Below are 22,807 nucleotides of genomic sequence, written 5' to 3' on the forward strand. Positions count from 1 at the left end.
AGTGACTCCACCACTGCAGCGTTAAACTTGCTCAAACGTGTATGTGTGTGTATGTACTAAAACAACGATGGGGATGGATAGGTGACCCAAAATTGGGTACCCAAATTGTAGCTTGACAGCCATTAAGACAAAACACTTACAACGATTTGTTTAATCTTAGCGAAAAAACCGTTCGGGAATATTAGCTGTATTAATACAACCCTGTTTGTACTACTTCAGTCAGTCAAACTCGTGAAAACTGTTGCAGAATTGAGTAAGCACATCATCGTATAGGAACATGGTGGTACACAACTTTGATTTGGGAAAAAAGGCATTGCTGCTGTAGTATTTATACTATATTTGGGGGGAAAAGACAACACGAAGAACCTAATCAAAAACCACGAAAGATCAGCCCTCAGCAGACAACCTAGCGCAGCCTTGGCTAGGCAGCCCCAGTAACACGGGAGCATCAGAAATAGACCAGGGCAAAACCGACTAAAAATGTTCTACGTAGCATTTATAAGGAGAGCAACCATGTTGTTTGAAAAATAAAAAACTCAACCAGCTAAACGACAAATATTTTGCTAGCTACGTTTGTTAGCTTGCTAACCTAGCTACCTTGCCTTGTTGAAAACATGGGTTAGTGTGCTGCACTTATGTCCCAGCCTTGAGAATAAAGAGTACACAACTGACAAATAATATAAATAATGTGTGATACACTCACCTAAAGAGGCATTCCAAACCAGGACAAATGAGATGATCTCATGTACTGCGGGGCAGAATTTCCGAGTAATCCACCATAAAAATCCAGCCAGACCACTAGGCCTGTGCCACGGCCTCGGTATCTCCTGTATTCTCTGCCCCTTAAAAGTAGCTCCCTCTCCAGAGGTGGCAAACAAACTTCTCAATGTTCCCCACGCATGGGCAAAAAGTTAAAATCCCTGTCCAGCACGGGTGCAGTGCTTCCATTGAGTGTACATGACAGATCCCCGTTGGTTTACTCCATTTGCGAGTGTTTGTTTATTTATAGTCGATATTCATAAAATGGGTTATAGGCTGCTCTATGTGGTACAGGGCTCTGGTTCTGTCTAGGGTCCTCACATTCGCAGAGGCGCCCATCCCCCTCCACCACCGGCATCGACCGCGGGTCCCAGCGACACTGACACACAGCCACGCCACGGGGTTTCCTAGGCGACCATGCAGGGGCTCCGCTGATGGGCAGGCCTTGTCGCCGGTGTCCGGCCTCTTGCGTGTTCATTGGTCGGAAAAATGTCAGTCGAGATGCAAATTAAGCATACGGTGATGGGATTGGCTAAAGCAGGGCGCCGAGTTTTTTTCCCACCGTGTCTGCGCAACTGGGGGAGTGTACTGTTTGGAGGAATGCTGTAACCCGCTCTCGTTTACTTTACATGTACTGGTGGCTCACAAGGCAGGCGAACGAAAGGTGGACGTTACCCGGGAGTAGATTTGACACAAAGAGTGGATATGTTCCGTCACATTTTGGGAAGTGCTCACTATTAAATGCAGATGCCGTGGAATTGATTTTAATTCGTTAGTGGGATTATATTGTTTTGTTTATTTGTGGGTATACTCAACATGGAAGAGCTACGTTCTTGTCAGATCAGATAGGCTACCCAACAGTGCTACACGGGGTCTCTAGGGCCCAGGTCCAGGGACAACAGGGGTAGGGCCATCCTACTGGGTCTACCCGACCTAAGAGAAATAAATGGAAAAGGAGGTGTCGCTCTTGTAGGCTCTGCGAAGGGATTGGACAGGGAAATTGACCAGCGCTCTCGGGTTGAATCTATTTATCACTGGTCCCTCCTACTCAACTTCCTTGCTGTCCAAATCAGTGCCATTATACACTCGTAAAATAGGATAAACACTGCGAGTGTCCCTATCATTAACGCGTTAAGTACAATAAAAAATATGCACTGGATTTACGGGAACATTGTGCAAGAATGGGATCACACCCAATTATGACTGTAATGTTCAGCAGTAAGTATTTTGGAGAATCTGCCGAGGTAAAGACTACCTTCGCGTTCGTTTTTTTAATCCATGGATTAAAAAAAGGCGATGAGAAAAGGCTCAGTGAAATGTGATTGGTGTTTGCGGTGTCATGGGACTTGGGAAGTGACTAGGGATTGGCTTAAATGAGAGCAGGCCGACGTCATATGTTGCAGTGGTCGGAGTCGGAACGGCAGGATCAGTAAAGCTCGATTAGAAAATTGCGTTGGTACCATAATGTCAACAAAGTGTACATAACAAGCAAATTTGTAAAATTTCATGATTGTAGCCAAAGGTCCATTTAAAAACGTGTGTATATGGTTACACTGCGTAAATTGTTAGGAGCACATGAATATAGAGGTATTAGTACATTGGTAGTTGGATTTATTAGTACAATTTACACAAGTATAAGCATATTTTGTTTATGTACTTCAAACTGACCACAACATGTGTTTCTTTGGAAAAAGTGATTCTGTTCCATTTTCTTTTCTATTCAGCCTATTGCAGTTTGTACGTATAAACAGTAATTTGACTGGACGCGTAACCGCATCCGTCCGTGTTCAATTTATGCTAACCGACACCCCTTTACGTGCTGAGCACTCTTTACTTTTGTATTAACCAATCCTCAATATGTCCTTCACGTTTATGCTTTAAAGGGAGCTGTCGCTGCATGTGCCACTTGTCAAGAGCAATCAACATCGCATCGGAACGAATCAGAACAGCGTGCGTTTCCGGTTTTGCTGCATATTAATTCGTCCGCAGTTAATATGCAGTGTCTTTCTAGTATGTTCGTTGGCTGTTGCTTAAATTAAATGGAGTGCTTCTTATTTGCAGTAATTATGAGAAAGGACAGGTGATGACCAACTCATTGAAGGACAAGCTCCCGTGCAACCACGCCACTTCTGAATGCTCCCATTGTTACTGCGGGAAATGCAATGTCATCGGGCCGACTAACCGAGCACCAAATCTAAAGGAAAGTCAGTGGTTGCATAATGGCTGCAACTGACAATAAACATCGGTTTAATTTACATAAAGCTGATATACTAACACCGAGCATTTACCTTACCTACTACTGTAAAAAATGAACGCGAGTCCTTATGTTAATCAGGCCGACTGGATGAAGTTTAATAGTCTCCACGGTCTGAAACTCACAACCACATGTTGGAATAACACAAGTGTCAGCGTGTGAACGGACGCAGAAGCTTGCATTTCCGTCGTCACCGAGGATATATTAATTTCAAATTGCATGCATGACACTGCCATGTTTGATGAAGTCCAGTAAAAATAAGACCGCTAAGAATTGAGCTACTATTTTGTCCCAGGCTGGCGCTCCCTGCCCTGAAAATGTTGCAAGGAAAATCAAGGGGACACTACATTATAGATTTAGGACTTTGTCTGTCACAATTTTAACAGACATGCAAAGATGTAACATCTGTTCAGTCCAGGGTCCTCCAGCTGACAAATTCATTACTGAAAACCAACTATTATGGATTAGTTTTAAGTGAGTTTGGTTGGACACAGACATTGACCAAGAAGCTGCTTTCACTTCAGCAGAATTCCTCATTCACCATTCATGGAATCTAGAAATTCTTCCAGGAGAAGCTTCAGGTTTTTTTTCTTCATTTGCATTAAAAAAAAACAAAGTGACAGAGGCAAGTTACTGTACAGACCGTAAGGATGGCACACTACAGATTATAAAGTATATGGCCTTAAAAGACGCGTAAACAAATTATAGCCATTTGACAATAAGTAACGCTGTTCATCCTAAATGAGAGGGAAGTTTGGGAGAACAGTTGTATACACACACAGTATCATTTAAACATGGGAAAAAGATTTTTTTTTTCTTTACAAATTACCATTTCCTGAGGATTAGATACCTCTACAGGAAGAATCTATATCTGTTATGGGCTTTTACAAATATTTTGGAATACACTGCTCCTTAAATAAAAACACTGGACCACCACTGAAATACTATGTTCTAAGAGGGAATTTCCTCCTCTGTATTTGAATGGGGAAACTGAATAGATAATGTGAGGAGGGTTCTACATTTTCATGAAAGGATGTCTCTCTCTTTTCAATGGTGGCAAGTTATATTAAGTAGTATGTTTTTATGCATGCTCAATTATATATATATATCTATATATATATCTATATATCTATATCTCTATATAGATATATATCTAACTATCTAACTATCTATACCTCTATATAGATATAGATATATAGATATATAGTTACTGCTTTCTAGCTCCAGTCTGAAGAGCCAGTCCCAGTGTTACCCCTTTTCACACGTTTCACTTCAGTGGTTTAGACGAGGAACAAAAGAAAATAAAATGGCAGGGTGTATTTCTTGTCTGGTGTTGGGACATGTCTTGTTTTCCTCTTCTTTTTTCATGTTATCATGTTAGGCATTCGTGTGCCAAGACCCTCCTGCTGCTTGGGCAATGCTGCCCTCTGCTGCTTGCCTTGATGGCACTTGCAACGTCATGCACATCTTAAGTGAGTGTGCATCCCTTTAGAGCAGCTTAAGACTTCCGGTGACGTTGTTAACCATCTCCTCCTCACCCATGATTGCCAGGACAGTCCGGGACCCCGCCTCCACCTGCCAAAGCAAACCCATCGTTAATGGTTTAATGAACAATATTCCCATATACATTTGTGCAGCTATTTTTCCAAGATGCATACCATGAGAAAATGCATCAGCTTGTTAAATTATCTAAGGAACAAAATATTAAATTTTTACATCATTGTTGATTAAATTCTGGCAACTTTTCCTATTATTAGTCACACAAACCCCAGCGAGTTACAAAAGCTGAGCAAGTACCAAAACACATTCACTCTTTTAATGTTCAGAACACAACTATAATACACAGACTTCAGTCATACTCAGTGCAAAATTTTAGATGGTAAGAAATACTGCGTAATTGCAGGCAATATCAAATACAAATTATAAACCAACGAACACATGGAATCAAGTATGTTTTAAGGTGTAAAGATAGTTGTACCGACCAGGACTGGTTACAGTGAGCTGCATATATATGAACATTAATTCAATGTTTAAAGTTCTAGTTCTATACTTATTTCATATTTATGTGTGAAACAAAAAATGGCATACATTGATGTCAGCTTTAATTTAAAGGTATTTTTAGCTACAATCAGTGAATACAGAAAACCATTATGTTTCTCGGTAACCAAAAGCTTACAAATCTATAAACACCTTAAAGAAAGCAAGTAAGATCAGGTTAAATCATGCTATCAAAAAATTCTAACGTGCAATAATATGTCCACTACACAAAAAGTAACACCCAAATCTTGACATTATACTGCAAGGTCCCCCCCCTCCATTCTGAGGTTTACCTGTATGAGCTAACTTGAAGCAGGCACCTAGTACCTCAGTGAATGAGTTCAAATAAACAAGACTCTAGGAATACAAATTATCCTCAAATGGAAATATGTCATGACACAGCTCATTGACAAGAGGAAAACTTGACTGATCATCAGTACAACTGACAGTAATAAAATGGCAGCTTATTTCCTTACCTGGGTGAGTCCTGCGTCTTGCACCAAGTAGGTGGGAAGGCTGAGACTCATGGCTAGGGCCTGTAGCTCTAGGAGGTGAGCCATGTTGGTCCCCTGTACCACCACCTTTTTGGCTCTGCAGCAACATAACAACAGCCATACTCGCACGGATCAGCCAAAGCATTAAAACCAATACAGCTAAGTGAATAACACTGACTATCTCATTACAATGGCACCTTGTCAAGGGGTGGGATATATTAGGCAGCAAGTGAACAGTAAGTTCTTGAAGTTGAAATGTTGGAAGCAGGAAAAATGAGCAAGCATAAGGATCTGAGTGACTTTGACAAGGGCCAAATTGTGATGGCTAGATGACTGGGTCAGAGCATGTCCAAAACGGAAGGTCTTGTGGGGTGTTCCTGGTATGCAGTGGTCAGTACCTACCAAAAGTGGTCCAAGGAAGGACAACCGGTGAACCGGCAACAGGATCATGGGCATCCAAGGCTTATTGGGAAGTGTGGGAAGCGAAGGCTAGCTTGTCTGGTCCGATCCCATAGAAGAGCTACTGTAGCTCAAATTGCTGAAAAAGTCAATGCTGCCTATGATAGACAGGTATCACAACACACAGTGCATCACACCCTGCTGCATATGGGCTGCGTTGCCACAGACCAGTCAGAGTGCCCATGATGACCCCTGTCCACCGCCGAAAGCGCCTACAATGGGCATGTGAGCGTCAGAACTGGACCACAGAACAATGGAAGAAGGATGCCTGGTTTGATGAATCACATTTTCTTTTACAATATGTGGATTGCTGGGTGCATGTACGTTGTTTACCTGGGGAACAGATAGCACCAGGATGCACTATGGGAAGGAGGCAAGCCAGCGGAGGCAGTGTGATGCTCTGGCAATGTTTTGCTGGGCAATCTTGATTTCTGGCATTCATGTGTATATTACTTTGACACGTACCACCTACCTAAACATTGTTGCAGATCAAGTACACCCCTTCATGGCAACGGTATTCCCTGATGGCAGTGGCCTCTTTCAGCAGGATTATGCGTTCTGCCACACTGCAGAAATTGTTTTGGAATGGTTTGAGGAACATGACAAAGAGTTCGAGGTGTTCACTTGGCCTCCGATCAAACATCTGTGAGATGTGCTGTAAAAAACAGTTCGATCCATGGAGGCCCCATCTCACAACTCACAGGACTTAAAGGATCTGCTGCTAACATCTTGGTGCCAGATACCAGAGGACATCCTCAGAAGTCTTGTGGAGTCCATGCCTCGATGAGTCAGAGCTGTTTTGGTGGCACGAGGGGGACCTACACAATATTAGGCAGGTTGTTTTAATGTTTTGGCTGATTGGTGTATATTATCAGGGCGGATGCTTTCCTACAACACAGCAGCAATTACCCTTTGTTACATCTATGGTAATTTCATTGTGGATGTCTGGATGAATCAAAGTTATGGGATAATGCTTAGTTAGTAGAATCCACCGAAGGGGAAATTGTGGCAATAAGGTGACACTGTCTTCATGTCAGCTGTACAGTTACATACAAAGATGCTAGTCTTACCCTCCATGGTCCCATTTCCAGGCCATCTCCCTCCAACTGTTCTTTTCCTGCAGAGCCTGGTACAGACCCACAGCGGCATGGCCCACCTGAGCTGCCACCTAAACAAACACAACGCACACAGACCAAGTTCAAGCCTACATATATCTACCAAGTAGATTGTTTGAAAAATATATATAAATAAATAAATTCAAGCACTGAGCTTGCTAAATACAGTCCACAGTGAGGAGATTATATTAATTCTTCTTTTTTTTAAATAAATGTATTTCTGATTTCTCCCAATTTAGTGGCGAATCACTCCCTATTCTAATTCAAACACCCACCCTCGTACTGTATGCGTTCGCCAACTGCATCTCTCCAGCCGGCAGTCTCGAAGGAGATGCCTCGCCACTTTCGTGACAAAGCGAATCCAGGCCGAATCACTGCTTTTTCCGACACACCCAGAGATGCATTCATGTGACGAACACAAGCCGACTCCGCCCCCCTCCCAGAGACAGCATTGCCAATTATTGCTGCTTCATCGAATCCAGCCATAGTCGGATCTGACGAGACCGGGGCGCGAACCCTGGTCCCCAGTGGGCAACTGCATCGACACAAAGCCGATGCTTAGACAGCTATACCACCGCGGACCCTAATATATTAATTATTCTTGGACAAGGATAGACCCAGTCAAAAATAAAATCCACATGCAAACCCTAATACATAGCTTAATAAATGTGGACACAAATCACTTTCAGAGAGAGTGAAAAAGTAGATAATCTTGGCTCTTATAGATGAAATGATAATATAAAAAAATAAAAATGAAATAAAATCTTTGGACAAAAAAATAGTGTTCTTTATTTCACTAGTTCAAACAGTTATGAGCAATAAAATAAATAAAAATTCTTAATCATTCTGGCTACTATTGCTTTGTCTGAAAGAGATCTCCCATTTACTTACTAAACGCAAAAGGAATATAGTTTTGTGGCCTACATAATATCACTATTGATTTGTTTGTACTTCGAGTATGGACCTACAGTATGAATGTTAACATGAAACCCACTAGAAAGTCTACTTCTCCATTTATTTACCTGTACCACTAACTCCTGTCTCCAACTTATCTATAACGTTTGTTTCCATTAAATGCAAGGTCCCTCACAAACAAATCTTTTAAATGTCAAGAGTTTTTGGTCTAATATAACATTTTCAAATGTTAACTACATCTGGGGGACTATGTTCTTTTCATCAGATCTCTATGGGCTATCCTTAGAGTGGAGCTGTTGTTTTTCTTGTGAATGCTTTTAAATGCTCTCTTATTCTTGGGAGCCATCTTTTCTGTATTTGTGTTACTAAATTTCCTAATGATGCAGTTCTCCTAGTTTGTATTCACAGACATCCACAATCAATTGAAAATATTGAGGTTACTCAACGGTTTTCAGAAATTTGGTCACAAATTACACTATTTATACATCTCCTTGAGTCTCTTTGTATCATCCATTTAGTAAAGGGATAGCCTTGGCTGAGTGTAGTGTTATCTGGTTTAATGTTGGGCTAATAGATAGTTGTGGGTCTGACCATGAGGTAGTTATTTTTAAAGTTCTTTTGTCCTCTTCTTCCTCTGAACTATGTCCTCAGTTCTGCTCTCATATCGTTGCCTTCCAATTTCTTAATTTCCTTTTCATAATTCTTCGGGATTCTTTATGACCTCAGAATCAGAATCATGTTTATTGGCCATGTAGGTTTGCACTAGATGGAATTTGACTCCGATTTCGTGGCTCTCTGTGTACTTAACACAGACTAACACAATAACATAAAAATCCTCAGATATATACACAAGGATTGAAATAAGAGGCGACAAAGTGCAATGGTGCAGAGACTATAGACCTTATCCTTTTTTAACTGTATGACCTAAATCTTAATGGCTTCATTGTTACCCTCTATATTTTTTAGCCTTTATATTTCTGTCTTTTGCCTGTTCTGATTGTTTTCACTTTCTCTTTTATATTTTGTGTTATTATTTACCTTTCTTAATATTTTTACCCTCTTTTTTGTTCAAATTTAATTATTGAACACAAACATAAATAAGCATTTCATTTGATTCACTGCAGTGTGTGGAGCTGTTGCACATGACCAAATTAATTTAAAACCCAAAAGGCATAGTTCTGTTTTATGCTCCTTGTGAAGCACTTTTTTTTATACAATGCTATATAAACCTATCATTGTTTTCAATGATACAGTTACAAACTGTCTTTTGATGACATCAAAAAAGAACAAAAATATCACTTCTCTAGTTTCTAGCTTCCATTAGGACTTCTTCATGCCTAGAAATAAGAAGCATGTATGCATTTTCGTTGGATTGTATTTTCCATTTATGAGTGCTACAAAAAATACCCAATGTTGTTCACAACTCCACCATAAGACTGACCTTTCCCACACCCATGGCCAAGTCCATATTCACAACAAACACCATCTTGAACATGAGGTCATCGTCTCCCTCCTCCTAAACAGCAGAGCAGACACAGAGAAGGACACTGAGCATAGGCTTGGACAAACTCCAGCAGAATTAATGTATCAAGGTGTACCTGAGGTGACTAAGGCTATCTTATTGGCACCTCATTCTCCAGCTTGTTAAAGTAGTACATGGCTGCCTCCTCGGCAGACACATTCCGCGTGTGCAGGAGTGCCTGGAGAGGTAAGAAACAATCACAATGTCCATTAATACATGACCACCTGAGAAGTTAAGTTTACCGAATAACTGAATCTGTTAAAAATTTTAGGGTGGCATGATCTCTACTGTCCAACCTGTTTGGCTGCCTCCTCAGGGATGTCAAGCTCTCGGAGCTGCTGCAGGAACACGGGGTTGACATCCTGAGAGCCCACGTCTGGGTTCGACTGCTCAGAGGGCTCCATTCTTGAAAATAATAGAGGAGGAAATAAATACTATGCCTACTAAATATATTATTACAAAGGATACATCATTTGTAGGGAGGATAATTGAAAACATAGTTTGTTTTCAGTTTGCTTTAAACACAGCAAACTACCTTAATTTTAAGAACTGCTTGGTATACATGTTCCTTTGTGTGTGTGTGTGTGTGTGTGTGTGTGTGTGTGTGTGTGTGTGTGTGTGTGTGTGTGTGTGTGTGTGTGTGTGTGTAATCAGTGTGGTATGACCAAACACAAACAGGTAATCACGTGATAATATCTGCTAAGGCTGAAAGGTGTTAGGTGGAGGAAAATATCTGTAGTTTCTGGTGACTATTCCACTGCTGTCGACAATCCAATATTTGCATACCGACTAAGGTCTGGCCCTGTCTGCTTAATTAATGTCAATAGTCTCAAACGGCCCATGTCAAATCTTTTGTAATACACGTGTGAAGAAGTCAATCGTTGTAAATCACATTTCGGTGGCCTTACGCATACGACATAGATAGCGATTGTACAGAAAACGGCTTGTGTTCTATTATAACAGGTATCTGAAATTTAGATTGACATATAAAGCGCTTTGAGTGGCTGTGATTGAAAGGCATTTTATTATGGTAAGCTGTTTTCTAATCATTTCTCTCATATCAAACATTTAGTTTTGACTTGTAAGGAGATCCATTTTGATATCAGAAATTGAATTTTGACTTCAACTAGTTAAAATAACAAGTTCTGATTTCAAAATTTACATTTAAACTACTCAAAATGCCAATTGTCGATGGGAACTGAATTGCTGATGTCACAAATTCAAATCTTGATGCAAAAATGTAAAAATGTAACCGGTAGGTTATAATTTTCCCAACAATTCCATTTATTGAATTAGAATTTCAGTTAAAGTGTAAATTCTGGATATCAGAAATTCCATTTTAGCCAGCTAAAATGCCACTTGTTATCGGAACGTTTGATATTGCGCATTCAATTGCTGATATCAAAAATTACGTTTAGGGTGTTAACAATTATTCTCCAAATGTTATCAAGAATAGACTTTCTAATAAACAGGTGGCGTTTAAACTAGATAAAATCGAATATGTAACGTTAATAATAATAATGAAAAAAAGATCAAAAGCTGAAACGGCTTGCCATATGTGTGTCAAGTTAGCCTGTCAACCAAACCAGGCAGCAGCGTTCACATCAAAACCGTTGTTAGCTAATCAACTAAAAGCTTACCACTTTGGCCACCAGTCCCAGAAAACCCACTTTTCTTACTCGCCTTTGATGCTATCAGTTTGCAAGATGATGATCTTGATGTTCTTGAAATGTACGAGGTGCTGACACCTCCTACACTTGCTAGCAAACGTTAGCCAGATTATACTAGTCAGAAAGACAGCGAGCTGCTAATGTGGCTACTGTTAGCCAACTCGTGCTAACATAAATAAACGTTACCTGTGCTACGCAGCTAGCTTGATAGATAACACGAGTCCCCGATTATTATTATCCTCCAATCTCCGGACGAATTCCTGTGTCCCTTTCAGCTACAAAAATGACAGATTGCGACTTTGTAGATGAATGACATTTGTAGAGAGATGGACGTGCCGTCTTTAGGCGGCTTTACTCCATTTCGTACACTAAATTACACTCCTCACCGGATGTCGTCGCTGGTGGATTCCTTCAGCGGCGTCCTGTCAGGTCGTTAATGTTATCTGGTCGATATTGTGCCATACAAACGCAAACGCTGTGGATACGGATTATCTCTCAACCCCCACAAAGATGGAGAATAAAAAATTACCACGCAAAGCTTTAGTTTTAATTGTGCTTTACCAATACAAATGCTTATGGATGCTGTAGCTTCCGTTTCCAACAAAAATCGAATATAAAACACCACTCAGAAACCAAAATATTTCTGATTTTATGAATACTTTATTACATCGCCATCTGAAAATTCGTACTTTCTCCTAATGAACAGGTTAAATCACTACAGTTTACCGTCATTAAATCGTTATGTACAATGATATTAACACACGAAATAAGAAACATTCTTACAATAGTTGCTCCTTGCAGAGCCTGCTCTACATGGCTGGATTTATACAGCCTCACCACATGGTTAGATATTTCCCTCATCTACAATGACAGCATATGACAGAACGAACCATCCACTGAAATGAGTCATTAGTTGCATGTATATTACGTACTGTAGTGATAACCTATGGACTACATTCTGACACACTCAGGCTGAAAACCTGGGACTGCACGCATAGACTAGAGGTTAAATGCACCTAAATAAACCTTACACATTTAAACTTGTGGCTCTTCCCTCATAGGAGTGTTTGGACTGTGTAAGAGCCAGCCTGTTCAAAGACAAGCCTTTCCATTTTTGGTCTTGGATCCGGAAGAAGTTCAGAGTGCAGCCCCAGTCTTTGTCCTTTAGACAAAGTTCGACATATATATCAGCAGGTGAGTGAGACATCATTACATGTACATATATTTACCAGCTATCTCAAACAGAAAAGTTGTTGTGAGTAGATGATGAGATATAACTACTGAACCAGTGTGCAATACATTAATTTTCAGTTTCTACTAAGAAAGAAAAATCCTGGGAAAAAAATTACCCTGCCAGGCTTTTCCATCAGCACTTAAAGCAGTTTTCACAATGCTAGGGGAGATATTGGAAAAATAATGGCAATTATTGCCATCCTGTGTCCACAATTAACAATGCGGTACAGATGCCAATTACCAGTATATCACTGACAAAAAAAGTACTGCAGCCTAGAGTTGGTGAATCATGTTTTAATAGTGTTCCTTATTTAAAAAATTAAAAGGAATGTTAAAAATGTACAAAATGGAAAAGAATTCAACATCAAAATAACTTAAGATTCCACGCTAAGATTTCACTCAATCTAAAACGAAATAACGAAAGGATTTTTGTTTCATCTTTCTTTCAATGTCTCTCCAGTGACTTAAAGTATTGAAACATCAGCATATGTGTATGGGAAAAAAAGAAACAAAAACAGAAGCTGAAGTCAACAATCACTCAGTTTTAGATACCTTAAAAATGTTATATGGCGTACCGGGATATCAGCATCAATCTCACTCCATTTTGGGACTTTAAGAAGACAGATGTTGATGCAAACAATAAACATGAAATGTCTGAATGAAGTAAAGTGAATATGTGTGTGTGTGTGTGTGTGTGTGTGTGTGTGTGTGTGTGTGTGTGTTCACATAGAGTGAGCATAGGTGCAAATGTTTGTCCAGCATTTCTTACTGTATGTGCATTAAGCTGTGTATCCCAAGTAGGACGGATATGTGCTGTGTTAGCTAACTGTGGTAGCTGCTGACTTGTATGTAACCTGGTGGTGTAGCGTCTACGACAGCACAGAGGAAAGAGTAGTTAGTCATTGCAGCACAGCAGGCTGAGGTAGAGTGGTGATGACTTGTGAATCCCCTCTAAGTCTTCTTGATGTGAAGGTGAGCATCTTTACTCAACATACTCAGTGTAGGGGTTATAGGACACACAGACGTAACTAAGGGCTATAAGAAAAGACGCTCTTTCCATTAAAGGGTGTCATTGCAAGGAAAAAAAAACATTAGGTGAAAAGTTGTCACCATGAGTACAGCTGTCAGTATTTCCAAAATACAGAGGAGAGTTTAGGTGAGTATATTTGCTATCGTTCTGGCCATCACTTTGTAAGAAAACAGATTAAATGGATCAAACGGCATATTTATCCAAGTTGAAAACTTAAAAAAAAAACTTTGCGAAACTATAAATGTAAATCAGCATGACAACGAGAGATTAGGATGATGAAATTACACTTACAATGTCTGTTTGTATAAATATACCAAAAGATATGGCTTGAAAACTAGGCTAAGATGGGTTATTGTGTGTGCAAACTTACGTGTACACATAACAGCACACACACACACACACACACACACACACACACACACACACACACACACACACACACACACACACAGATAGGAAAAGAGAAAGAATTTGGCCCTACAGCAATGACAAGTACAAGAGACACCTCTCTAAAATAAGAGGGATCTCTTCATAAATGAATCAACATCATGAGACTCATAAGAGAGAAACAATATTGACATAAGACCTCTCCGCAATTTATAATTTTTTCAAGTAAAATTAGCTAGCCATGGCCCACCCCCTTTTCTTTTAGATATGAGGGCTATTGTTCATTCATACTTTTACACCTCAGCAAGACAACAGAGTTTTAACTCCAGCACATTTTCCAACAAGGTAACACACTTGAGCTCCATTTCTCCTAAAAGTTCAAAAATAGCGGCAAAAGACACATAATGGCCTAATTCAACCAGGGTCCTGGCTGAATGGGAGAGAGGAATTGATTCTTTGTCCATTTGGTGATTTTGAACCATAATTTGTGTTTCTCCGGTCTGATCTAAAGTGGATGTTAGGTGTTACACCTTCACTGTGTGCCACCCTGGCCTCGTTAAGTGTCCAATCTATTATTTACCAGTGTATCAGTATTAAAAACCTCAAAAAAGGTTATCTTCAACATGATGTTCGAATCCTTACTGTTGATAAAAGGGGACATTTTCTACCACCTCATGACCTTCACCTCCCATCTCTGCTCAAACTAGGAGAGTCCGTCCCATCCATTGTTCCTTCCCTCTCACATTCATCTCAAAGAGAACCCCACAGTTTTTGCTTCGCTAAATTTGGTCCGCTCCAATCTGCCAAGAGTGCCGGTGGATGGTTGCTACTTCTGCTGTCACAAGTCAGTGACCTTATTCTCCACTGCAGCAGCAATCTGCTGAAGCCGGTAACCAAGCTGCATCTTCTGGGCTGTGGTGTCCTCTTCTAGCGCTGTGATGATCTGGCGGGTGAAGATGGAAGGAGGGTTGGAGGGGGGGGGGATGACAAGAGAGGGGAGAGGCAGAGTGAAGATTAGGGGGAAGGGATTACACACATGACACAAACAACAGCATTACCTATCTCACTGAGCCCCCCCCTTTTCTACCCAATTGTACCCTGCTCTGTGCTGTCCCAGTCACTGCTCCACCCCCTCTGCCGATCCGGGGAGGGCTGCAGACTACCACATGCCTCCTCTGATACATGTAGAGTTGCCAGCCGCTTCTTTTCACCTGACAGTGAGGAGTTTCACCAGGGGGACACAGCGCATGGAAGGATCATGCTATTCCCCCCTGAACAGGCGCCCCGACTGACCAGAGGAGGCGCTAGTGCAGCGACCAGCACACGTACCCACATCCGGCTTCCCGCCTGCAGACACGGCCAATTGTATCTGTAGAGACGCCCGGCCAAGCCGGAGGTAATACGGAGATTCAAACCGGTGATCCCCGTGTTGGTGGGCAACGGAATAGACCGCTATGCTACCCGGACGTTCACTGAGGCTTTTTATAATACGTACACATTTCTGCAGGGATACACTGAAAATGCGGCCACAAAATGATGTCAGATTGAGTGACAAACTCACCTGATCGTAGTATTTGTTGATGTACTTGTACAGCTCATGCAGTGCGACAAGGTAGTTCAACTCTCCCGAGTAATTCTGAAACAGAAGCCCATTTAGGTGAGACACTTTGTACATATTTTATGATGTATCTTTGCTATGATGTGGGCCTGTACAGGAGAAATGGATGCTTCACTCACCCTGGACAGTTCAGCCAGGGCTGAGTTCATTTCCTGATCACTGGCTGAGATGGTCTGCCTAATGTCAGCGTAGTACCTATTGCACACACAGTTGTATGACAGTGCACCCAAACTATGACATTTAAATACACCAACAGCTTTACACCCGTCAAGTCTGATACAGAAGTAGAGTTCATCAGCAAATGTAAAGAAAATAACATTTACTACAAAGAAAATGGGGTGCAATTAATGGAATTTTACTATAGTTAACAATGATCATTTGATAATCCACAATATTTTGTTTCAAAGTGGATTCAGAGTATTTCCAAGGGAAGTCCTTCCTCTATAGGCAGAGAAGCAAAGTATTCGAGCCCAGCAGGTGAGCTTAGAATGAAGTTTAGCGTTAAACACACCTTTCTACCATCTGCTTGTAACGGGGAATGTCTCGGGCATAAAGTAGTTTGTTGATTGGTGAATCCTGGTAAAAGAGCAAAAGAACATGTAAGGAAAAATAAGAAACAGTAAGGGAAAGGCAGATGGAAGTGGAGCTAGGAAAAGAAACAGAATGCCTACTGAGGGAGGAGCACTACCTGAGAAAAACACCAAGGTCAGAACATTCCTTTTTGCACCCCCCCCCCATCATCTTTCTGACCCCTCTCCCCTTTTAACCCCCCTCATTTCACCCTGGTCCCTCACCCGGCCCAGCTTGTGCTCAGCAATTGTGCAGGAGTCCATGAAGGTCTGGGCAATGACTGATAGCACAGCATCAACGTGGTCTGAGGCCTGCACGTCAAATATGAATTGAGGGTTCTTCACTATGTTGATCCAGAAACGCAGGGGGAGACTAGAGAGAGAGAGAGAGAGAGAGAGAGAGAGAGAGAGAGAGAGGGAGAGAGAGAGAGGGAGAGAGAGGGAGAGAGAGAGAGAGAGAGAGAGAGAGCGCGAGAGAGAGACCTTTGACTTTTAACCAAGCCTTTAATGGTCCAATTTTTCATTCACATCAAGATAACAACATTAACACAAATACTCATATATATAGTGAAAAACACAACAATCGCCATACACAGTAAAAACAAAAGGATACAGCCCTTTCCTTATTTTTTTTTCCAGAAATTAAGAAGAAGCACTTGGTTTTTTACAGTATACAGCACATTCCCATGTCCCCAAATTGAAATAAATTCTTCCAAGTTTGAAATAAGTTTGAAAAACATGAACTCAATTTTCAGCTGAGCAGCCACTAGACCCCTGAACATGACTGTAGCATCTGTGGACCCTGTGCCTTTCATTTTGTTTCTTCTGCTAAGCCAAATGCCCATTTTTGCCTGACCTATCAGAAAATTAACCAAATTAACGCAAGTCCGCATTGTGCTGCCACGTACCTCGGACCAAAGACAAACAGGCTGTCTTTGAGAACCTCTCCTAAACCCGTGTTTCCCAACCCAGTCCTCAAGGAACCCCTATCCTGCAGATTTTCTTTGCAGCCCTGAATAGGTACCTGTTTGTAGTTATTCATCCAATCAGCAATGAATTATATCAGATGTTGCACACCTTGCATAATTAAGTGCTGTGAGATGATTGGTTGACTAAGTACAAGCAGGATATATATGGAGGGTAACAATGGAAAATCTGCAGGATAGGGGTTCCTTGAGGACTGGGTTGGGAAACGCTGTCCTAAACCTCTGAGCCACTGCTGCAGCACAGAGAAAAGAGGGCTCAACCTGGGACATCTGAGCCATAAGTGCTGTAGAGTTTCCTCATCATTACAGAAAGAGCAGTGGCTCCCTGCCCTAGGATCAATGTGTGTCCCATGTCTGTTAGTAGCCACAGCCCCATGTACCATCCTCCACTGTAGAGCCGCAGTGCATTTCTGTATGGGGGGTTTGTACAGGGACCTTCAGCTGCCCTTGGGGGATGAGCCTGGTAACAACACACTCAACTACCTTGACTCCTGTACACCAGCTAGTGATGTTCTGTTGAGAACCTTTACAGTGACTGCATACACGGCCTTCTGTGATGTACTTAGGAAGTCATGTAGTGCTGGTGTTTTGAAAGACAGAATGGCCCCTTCACTTCCTCCTGCTCCTCCACTGCTGCATGGATTGACAGAGATGGAAATACAGGCCACATAGCTGGCTGATCCTCTCTACACTCCACTCCTAGTGCCTCTCTGAAGAAGCCAGGAAGTCCAAAGGAGTTGAATCAAGTGCAACTGGACTTGGTAATATATCCGTGAAGACGTTTCGCCTCTCACCCAAGAGGCTTCCTCAGTTCATGCCTTTCTGACTAGACCAAGGTAGTCTGACTGGCTGGTCTAGTCAGCCCTATGCCCTCCACCATGACATTACGTCATGTGTAGCCTACCTGTTGGTCTTCCAAATGTGGATGGTTTCAGGGTCAGAGATGCCGTAGTGTCCAGCCTGTTCATCCAGCAGGTCAAAGAAATATTTGACAGCGAGTGGAACCGGTCGGCTGGTGCTCAGGATCACTGTGAACAGATCGTCTACAAACTTCTGCAGTGTCCCCTGTGGACATGGACAGGGACGGAGGGAAAAGTGGAATCATTTAGATTGTAAAGATATGTTGAGTGTTTTTGTAGGCCTAATTAGTCAGGTCGTGTGCACATGTGATTTTCTCTCTCTCGCCTCACCTTCATGGAGAGCAGGCGAGTAAGATAGATCTCCGGTATAGCTTTGGCCCTCTCCCTCTCTCTCAGACTGCCTCTTCTATGTTTGGGCAGTTCAGGCTCCTCACTGGCTTTCACCAGGTGCCAAAGCCTCACCCCACCCTCATCTGCATCCTCAAGCATGGGCGTCTCTACAAAGCCAGGGGAAAGCAGGTCTGAAGGTCAAAGATTACAGCGTATTATTTCTTTTTTTTCTAATCCAACATTTATTCTACTCAAAAACTGATCATATTTGCCCCCCCCCCCAGAAATATCTTAAACCACACTCATAGTTATATGTATTCACAACTTGAGAGTTGCCTAGTACAACCATAATCTTCTGCTCCATGTGAGTAGCTGGCGTTTAATTGCCTCACTCAGTAGCACATGTAAGGTGTTTTTGTTTTTTTTGAAGGGACAGCGATGTTGTAGAATAAATTACATGATAATCAAGGACACTACTGCAAGGTGCTTTGACGGGAAAAAAAAGTGTTTTTTTTTTTTTTAGATATAATGAACACTGACAGGGCTGTCACCATGTGGAGAAAATGGCCCTGATAGACAATAAACTTTTTGAGAAGTAACTCACTCTCTCCTGCCACATAGTCGTGGTTGTCGTGATGAATGTGTTTGGTGTGACGTGAAACCAGTGCTACCGTTGCACCGTCTGGGACCTAATAAACAACAGAAACAAGAAAATAATAATACTCATACCAAACAAACGGCATAAAAAAATACCACTCACTGTGCATTAGTCCCTATTCTACTGAGTCGAACCTAGTGCAAAGTTGGTAAACTTGATGTTTTTTCCCTACAGTGAAAAGACAGCTCCTGTTCCGCTTTCTACATGGTGAGTTTTTCTTCTTTTTTTTTCCTTCTAAAAATATCCCCCCCTTTTCTCCCCAATTGAATTTGGCCAATCACCCCACTCTTCCGAGCCATGGTGGTCGCTGCTCCACCCCGTCTGCTGATCCGGAGAGGGCTGCAGACTACCACATGCCTCCTCCCATACATGTGGAGTCACCAGCTGCTTCTCTTCACCTGAGAGCGAGGAGTTTCGCCAGAGGAACGTAGTGCGTGGGAGGATCACACTATTCTCCCCAGTTTCCTTTCCCCCCGAACAGGCATCTCGACCAACCAGAGGCGGTGCTAGCGCAGGGACCAGGACACATACACACATCCAGATTCCCATCCGTAGACAAGGCCAATTGTGTCTGTAGGGACACTTGACTAAACCAGAAGTAACACGGGGATTCGAACCGGTGATCCCCATGTTGGTAGGCAACGGAATAGACCGCTACACTACCTGGTCGCCCACATGATGAGTTTTGATATAACTCTTCTAAATTACAATCCTTTTTTTTCAGTTTTAAAAACCTCGGCAGAGAATGAAAGCATTGCAAAAGTTAGTTGGCGAAGCAAGTAATACTGACTTTGTAGTGTTGTAGTGTGTTGAGGCGTTTCCAGTTTCCCTGGACCACGGACGTCAAATCCTCATCGGAGAGGATGAGATGACCCGCAACACCAGACCTCCACTCTGAAATATAAACCCACATGATGAACATGTTGAGACCATCAGCTCTGTTTGTGTTTGCCTGTTAACATTAGCGGTGAGTGCTTGTATGAGACACAGAGAGCGAGTTTGTTTGCAGATCTGTGATGTAAATGTCCCCTATGATACAAGTGTATGTTTATGGGTGTACTGCATGTGGTGAAGAAATATGAACGCACGCACATCAAAACTAATAAATAACAGGTGCTGGATAGAAATGCACTTAAATACAGAAAAATAAAGTGCGCATACTTAAAGTGACTCCCATGGCATTTTTTAGAATTGCCACCACATGTGGTGGTAATTATATGCACTTTACGTGGTTGCATAAGCGCAATGACATTCATGCTTGTCTGGTTGCAAGGATGTGAGTGTGTTGGTTTTCTGACTTCCGAGGAGATATGTATGAGTATGCAAAGGTATATCTGTATGCATTTACATTTATATATGCATGCATGGCTGTCTGCATTTCTGCCTGTGTGTAGAAGAGTTTCATAACAAAACATGTACATGCTAACATTAAAATATAAAAACTTTCAGAGTTGGAGTTGGTGCTCTTTTTTTTTCACCACTGACTTTCAAAGACTTTTCCATGACTTCTCCTTAGCTTTTAGCTTAATTTTCCTGACCAAAAGATACAGGATTTTTAGAGTTGCCACTGAAAAAGTGTGCTTCAACACTATATATTGTGAAAGTCAGTCTATATTTCACATACTGTATATGGGCCCCTCTACTCTCCCTAACCTTTGCAAGCCATATTTTGTATATTGTCCATTTGAAGTCACTGTATGTTCATTCAGATTGTGTGCTCAAATTTTCTGACTTTTCGAGATTTTAGATGACTGTATGAACCAAGCTTTTACAGAAAAGAATGTCAAAATATTCAGTGTTTGGTAAATGTCTGGATCCGTAAGGGGTGATGAATGTTAAGCTTCATGGCGAGATGCCTTGGATGGTGGTTTGTGAGTGCTCACCCAGGTCCAGTGAGTCAGTGTGCGGCCGGTGGGAGAAGGAGGTGCCTTTGTACACCTGATCCAGTAGTTTCTCTTTAACCTGGGTGATGGTGTCACAGTCCAGCACTTTGGAGGGCAATGGCTGGGTCTCATTCACTCCCCCTCCCTGCATCAGCACATTCAGAGTCTAGGGACAAACGATGAGGAGATATGAAAAGGGAGAAAGAAACATACCCGTAACGAGATGAAAATTGTCCTGGATAATCTGTAGCATGAACACACACCCAGAACTGGGTGTATATCTTTGCGGAGCAGTTGCCATTTGTGTAACAAAGTAAGAAGAATATGGTATAACTATTATTTAAAGAAAAATCCATGGTTTTGCGCGGTAATACAGAATTAAGTTTTTTTTTCCTTCAGCGCAAGTCTAGGTATGGCTCGGGCACTGGCGCCATCTAATGGGGAGTTGCAACAGGTGTACATGTGCCACCATTAATATCTGGTGTTTCAGTGGTTCACCATACTTACAGTATATGTATGTGGTGTAAAGAATACGCTTATTGTAGGTTTAAATACCCAAAGGTCATGCTAAACTTCTATAATATTTGAGTTGAATGCAAATTATACTTAAATTTAGAGTGTGTGTGCGTGTATTCCTTTATTTTCTTCTCACCAGGGTCTTGTACTCCACATCCTCCCGTAGCAGTCTGTTGTCGTTGAGGGTGTACTTGGCCTTTCCTGTCACAGCGTCCACTGGGCCTTTGTCTACCTGGTGCTTGATGGCCCGGAACAGCATGTAAAGAGACTCTCCAGCTGAGTCCTGCAAATAACATAAAGACAAGACCTTTTGCCTGACATGCTCACATTAGGAACAAACAAAGAGCTTCACACTTATCTTGTTTGAATTGTAAGTGGGGGGGGGGGGCTGTGTGGCCAAACTTTGCCACTTGAATCACTCAGTTAACATCTAGATGGAGTCCAGTACTGGAATGAACTGAGATTTCTTTCCAACTCTGTATCCATGGTGGCAAAAAAAAAAGAAGTTTAAATGCGAGTTTAAATGTCATGCTGGCATCTATTCTAGAGGGGTAGGCATTATTTCACTGGTGATTTTGAGGTGAAACTCATCAGGTCTAACTGTGGCATTGCCCTGTCATCTGTGGTGTAGAAACTGACCCTGAGGAAGGCATAGAGGCAGATGGACATCCAGTTGGTCAGCAGCTTCTCCACCACCGTCTCCGTTCTGCACAAAGAATCATCACGGTGTTGTATGAATTGCATGTCGCGTACATATTGAATGACGCTTAACCTCGCCTACAAATAATTCCCCAGTTATACTTTGAGCAAAATGTTCCATAATCTTGACACACACAACAAAGACACACCGACACAAACTCTGAACTCTTCCTACCTGCGTAGCATGAGCTTAGGGTTCTTGGCCACGTACTGCTCGACAAGGTCGTTGAGCAGGGTTTTGAGGATGTCAGTGAAGTATTCAAGTTTGCCGTGCAGTGCCACTGTGAGCAACGAGGCTACGTAGGCCCTGTCTCGAGGAGAGAAGGTTCGCTGGCTCTCCAGGGTGTGGATGAACTGGTTGGTGAAGGTGAGGAGGAAGAGATACATGAGGGAGGACGGCAGGCATTTTCACTCAAGCCAAATATTTTGTTACAGAAAACTATTTATTTCACGAAAGTACAAAAAGTTATTCCTATGTTGTTTTTCATTTGCAGTGTTGATGACAATGACCTGCTGTGACGCTGCAGGTCAAAGAGGATAACAGAGTATGTCATATCTGTCATAACCTTCTCCCTCTTTCTGCCTCCGATTGTGCCGGGTTTATAATAGCCCCGCTAACATGGGTTGAATGTACACACAGGACATTTCTATCAGCAGGAGCAGCTGTAACACCAAGCAGCTGGGAGTATGTTGCTTTGTCGATGAATTAACAGAGTTCAGATTTCAGTTTAATTAAAAAAGTGATAGGTGGTAAAAGATTCCCGATTTGATGACCTCGCTGACCTCCCTACACTAAGGCAGTGTTTCTTCCAA

General features: G+C 41.9%; 3 protein-coding genes across 8 annotated transcripts in view; all 3 read right to left on the reverse strand.

The window, feature by feature from the left end:
- setd5 (SET domain containing 5) overlaps window positions 1–1,127 on the reverse strand; it is a 30,123-nt gene extending 28,996 nt beyond the window's left edge. For both annotated transcript variants that reach the window (XM_056274254.1, XM_056274253.1), the window contains exon 1: window positions 704–1,127. The gene's annotated coding sequence lies outside the window, so the exon portion shown is untranslated. The remainder of the gene's footprint in view (window positions 1–703) is intronic.
- A 1,167-nt stretch (window positions 1,128–2,294) lies between these two features.
- si:dkey-19e4.5 (UBA_like_SF and PTH2 domain-containing protein) lies at window positions 2,295–11,605 on the reverse strand. Of its 5 annotated transcripts, XR_008813095.1 has the most exons (8): window positions 11,412–11,605; window positions 9,852–9,960; window positions 9,662–9,733; window positions 9,475–9,549; window positions 7,074–7,171; window positions 6,476–6,821; window positions 5,947–6,215; window positions 5,525–5,641 (listed from the first exon to the last, which is right to left on the reverse strand). XR_008813095.1 is itself a non-coding variant. In XM_056301846.1 (7 exons), the coding sequence occupies exons 2-7, from the start codon at window positions 9,957–9,959 to the stop codon at window positions 4,502–4,504; spliced, it is 555 nt and encodes a 184-aa protein (XP_056157821.1). In that variant the 5' UTR covers window position 9,960; window positions 11,196–11,331; the 3' UTR covers window positions 2,295–4,501. The 5 variants fall into 5 exon arrangements, 2 of the variants coding, with proteins under 2 accessions (XP_056157821.1, XP_056157812.1); XM_056301846.1 differs by lacking the exons at window positions 5,947–6,215; window positions 6,476–6,821; window positions 11,412–11,605 and adding exons at window positions 2,295–4,588; window positions 11,196–11,331 and having other exon boundaries at window positions 5,527–5,641; XM_056301837.1 differs by lacking the exons at window positions 5,947–6,215; window positions 6,476–6,821 and adding an exon at window positions 2,296–4,588 and having other exon boundaries at window positions 5,527–5,641.
- A 266-nt stretch (window positions 11,606–11,871) lies between these two features.
- Window positions 11,872–22,807, reverse strand: part of plxnb1b (plexin b1b) — a 71,014-nt gene continuing 60,078 nt past the window's right edge. The window contains exons 24-36 of the mRNA XM_056301354.1: window positions 22,170–22,348; window positions 21,935–22,001; window positions 21,432–21,578; window positions 20,780–20,945; window positions 19,687–19,790; window positions 18,843–18,927; window positions 18,239–18,405; window positions 17,953–18,113; window positions 16,288–16,435; window positions 16,005–16,069; window positions 15,613–15,688; window positions 15,437–15,511; window positions 11,872–14,818 (exon numbers count right to left, since the gene is read on the reverse strand). Of these exons, the coding sequence (XP_056157329.1) occupies window positions 14,714–14,818; window positions 15,437–15,511; window positions 15,613–15,688; window positions 16,005–16,069; window positions 16,288–16,435; window positions 17,953–18,113; window positions 18,239–18,405; window positions 18,843–18,927; window positions 19,687–19,790; window positions 20,780–20,945; window positions 21,432–21,578; window positions 21,935–22,001; window positions 22,170–22,348 (1,545 nt within the window). The 3' untranslated portion in view covers window positions 11,872–14,713. The remainder of the gene's footprint in view (window positions 14,819–15,436; window positions 15,512–15,612; window positions 15,689–16,004; window positions 16,070–16,287; window positions 16,436–17,952; window positions 18,114–18,238; window positions 18,406–18,842; window positions 18,928–19,686; window positions 19,791–20,779; window positions 20,946–21,431; window positions 21,579–21,934; window positions 22,002–22,169; window positions 22,349–22,807) is intronic.

This window comes from Lampris incognitus, chromosome 2 (genome assembly GCF_029633865.1).
Source record: "Lampris incognitus isolate fLamInc1 chromosome 2, fLamInc1.hap2, whole genome shotgun sequence".
NCBI classification, from domain to species: Eukaryota; Metazoa; Chordata; class Actinopteri; order Lampriformes; family Lampridae; genus Lampris; species Lampris incognitus.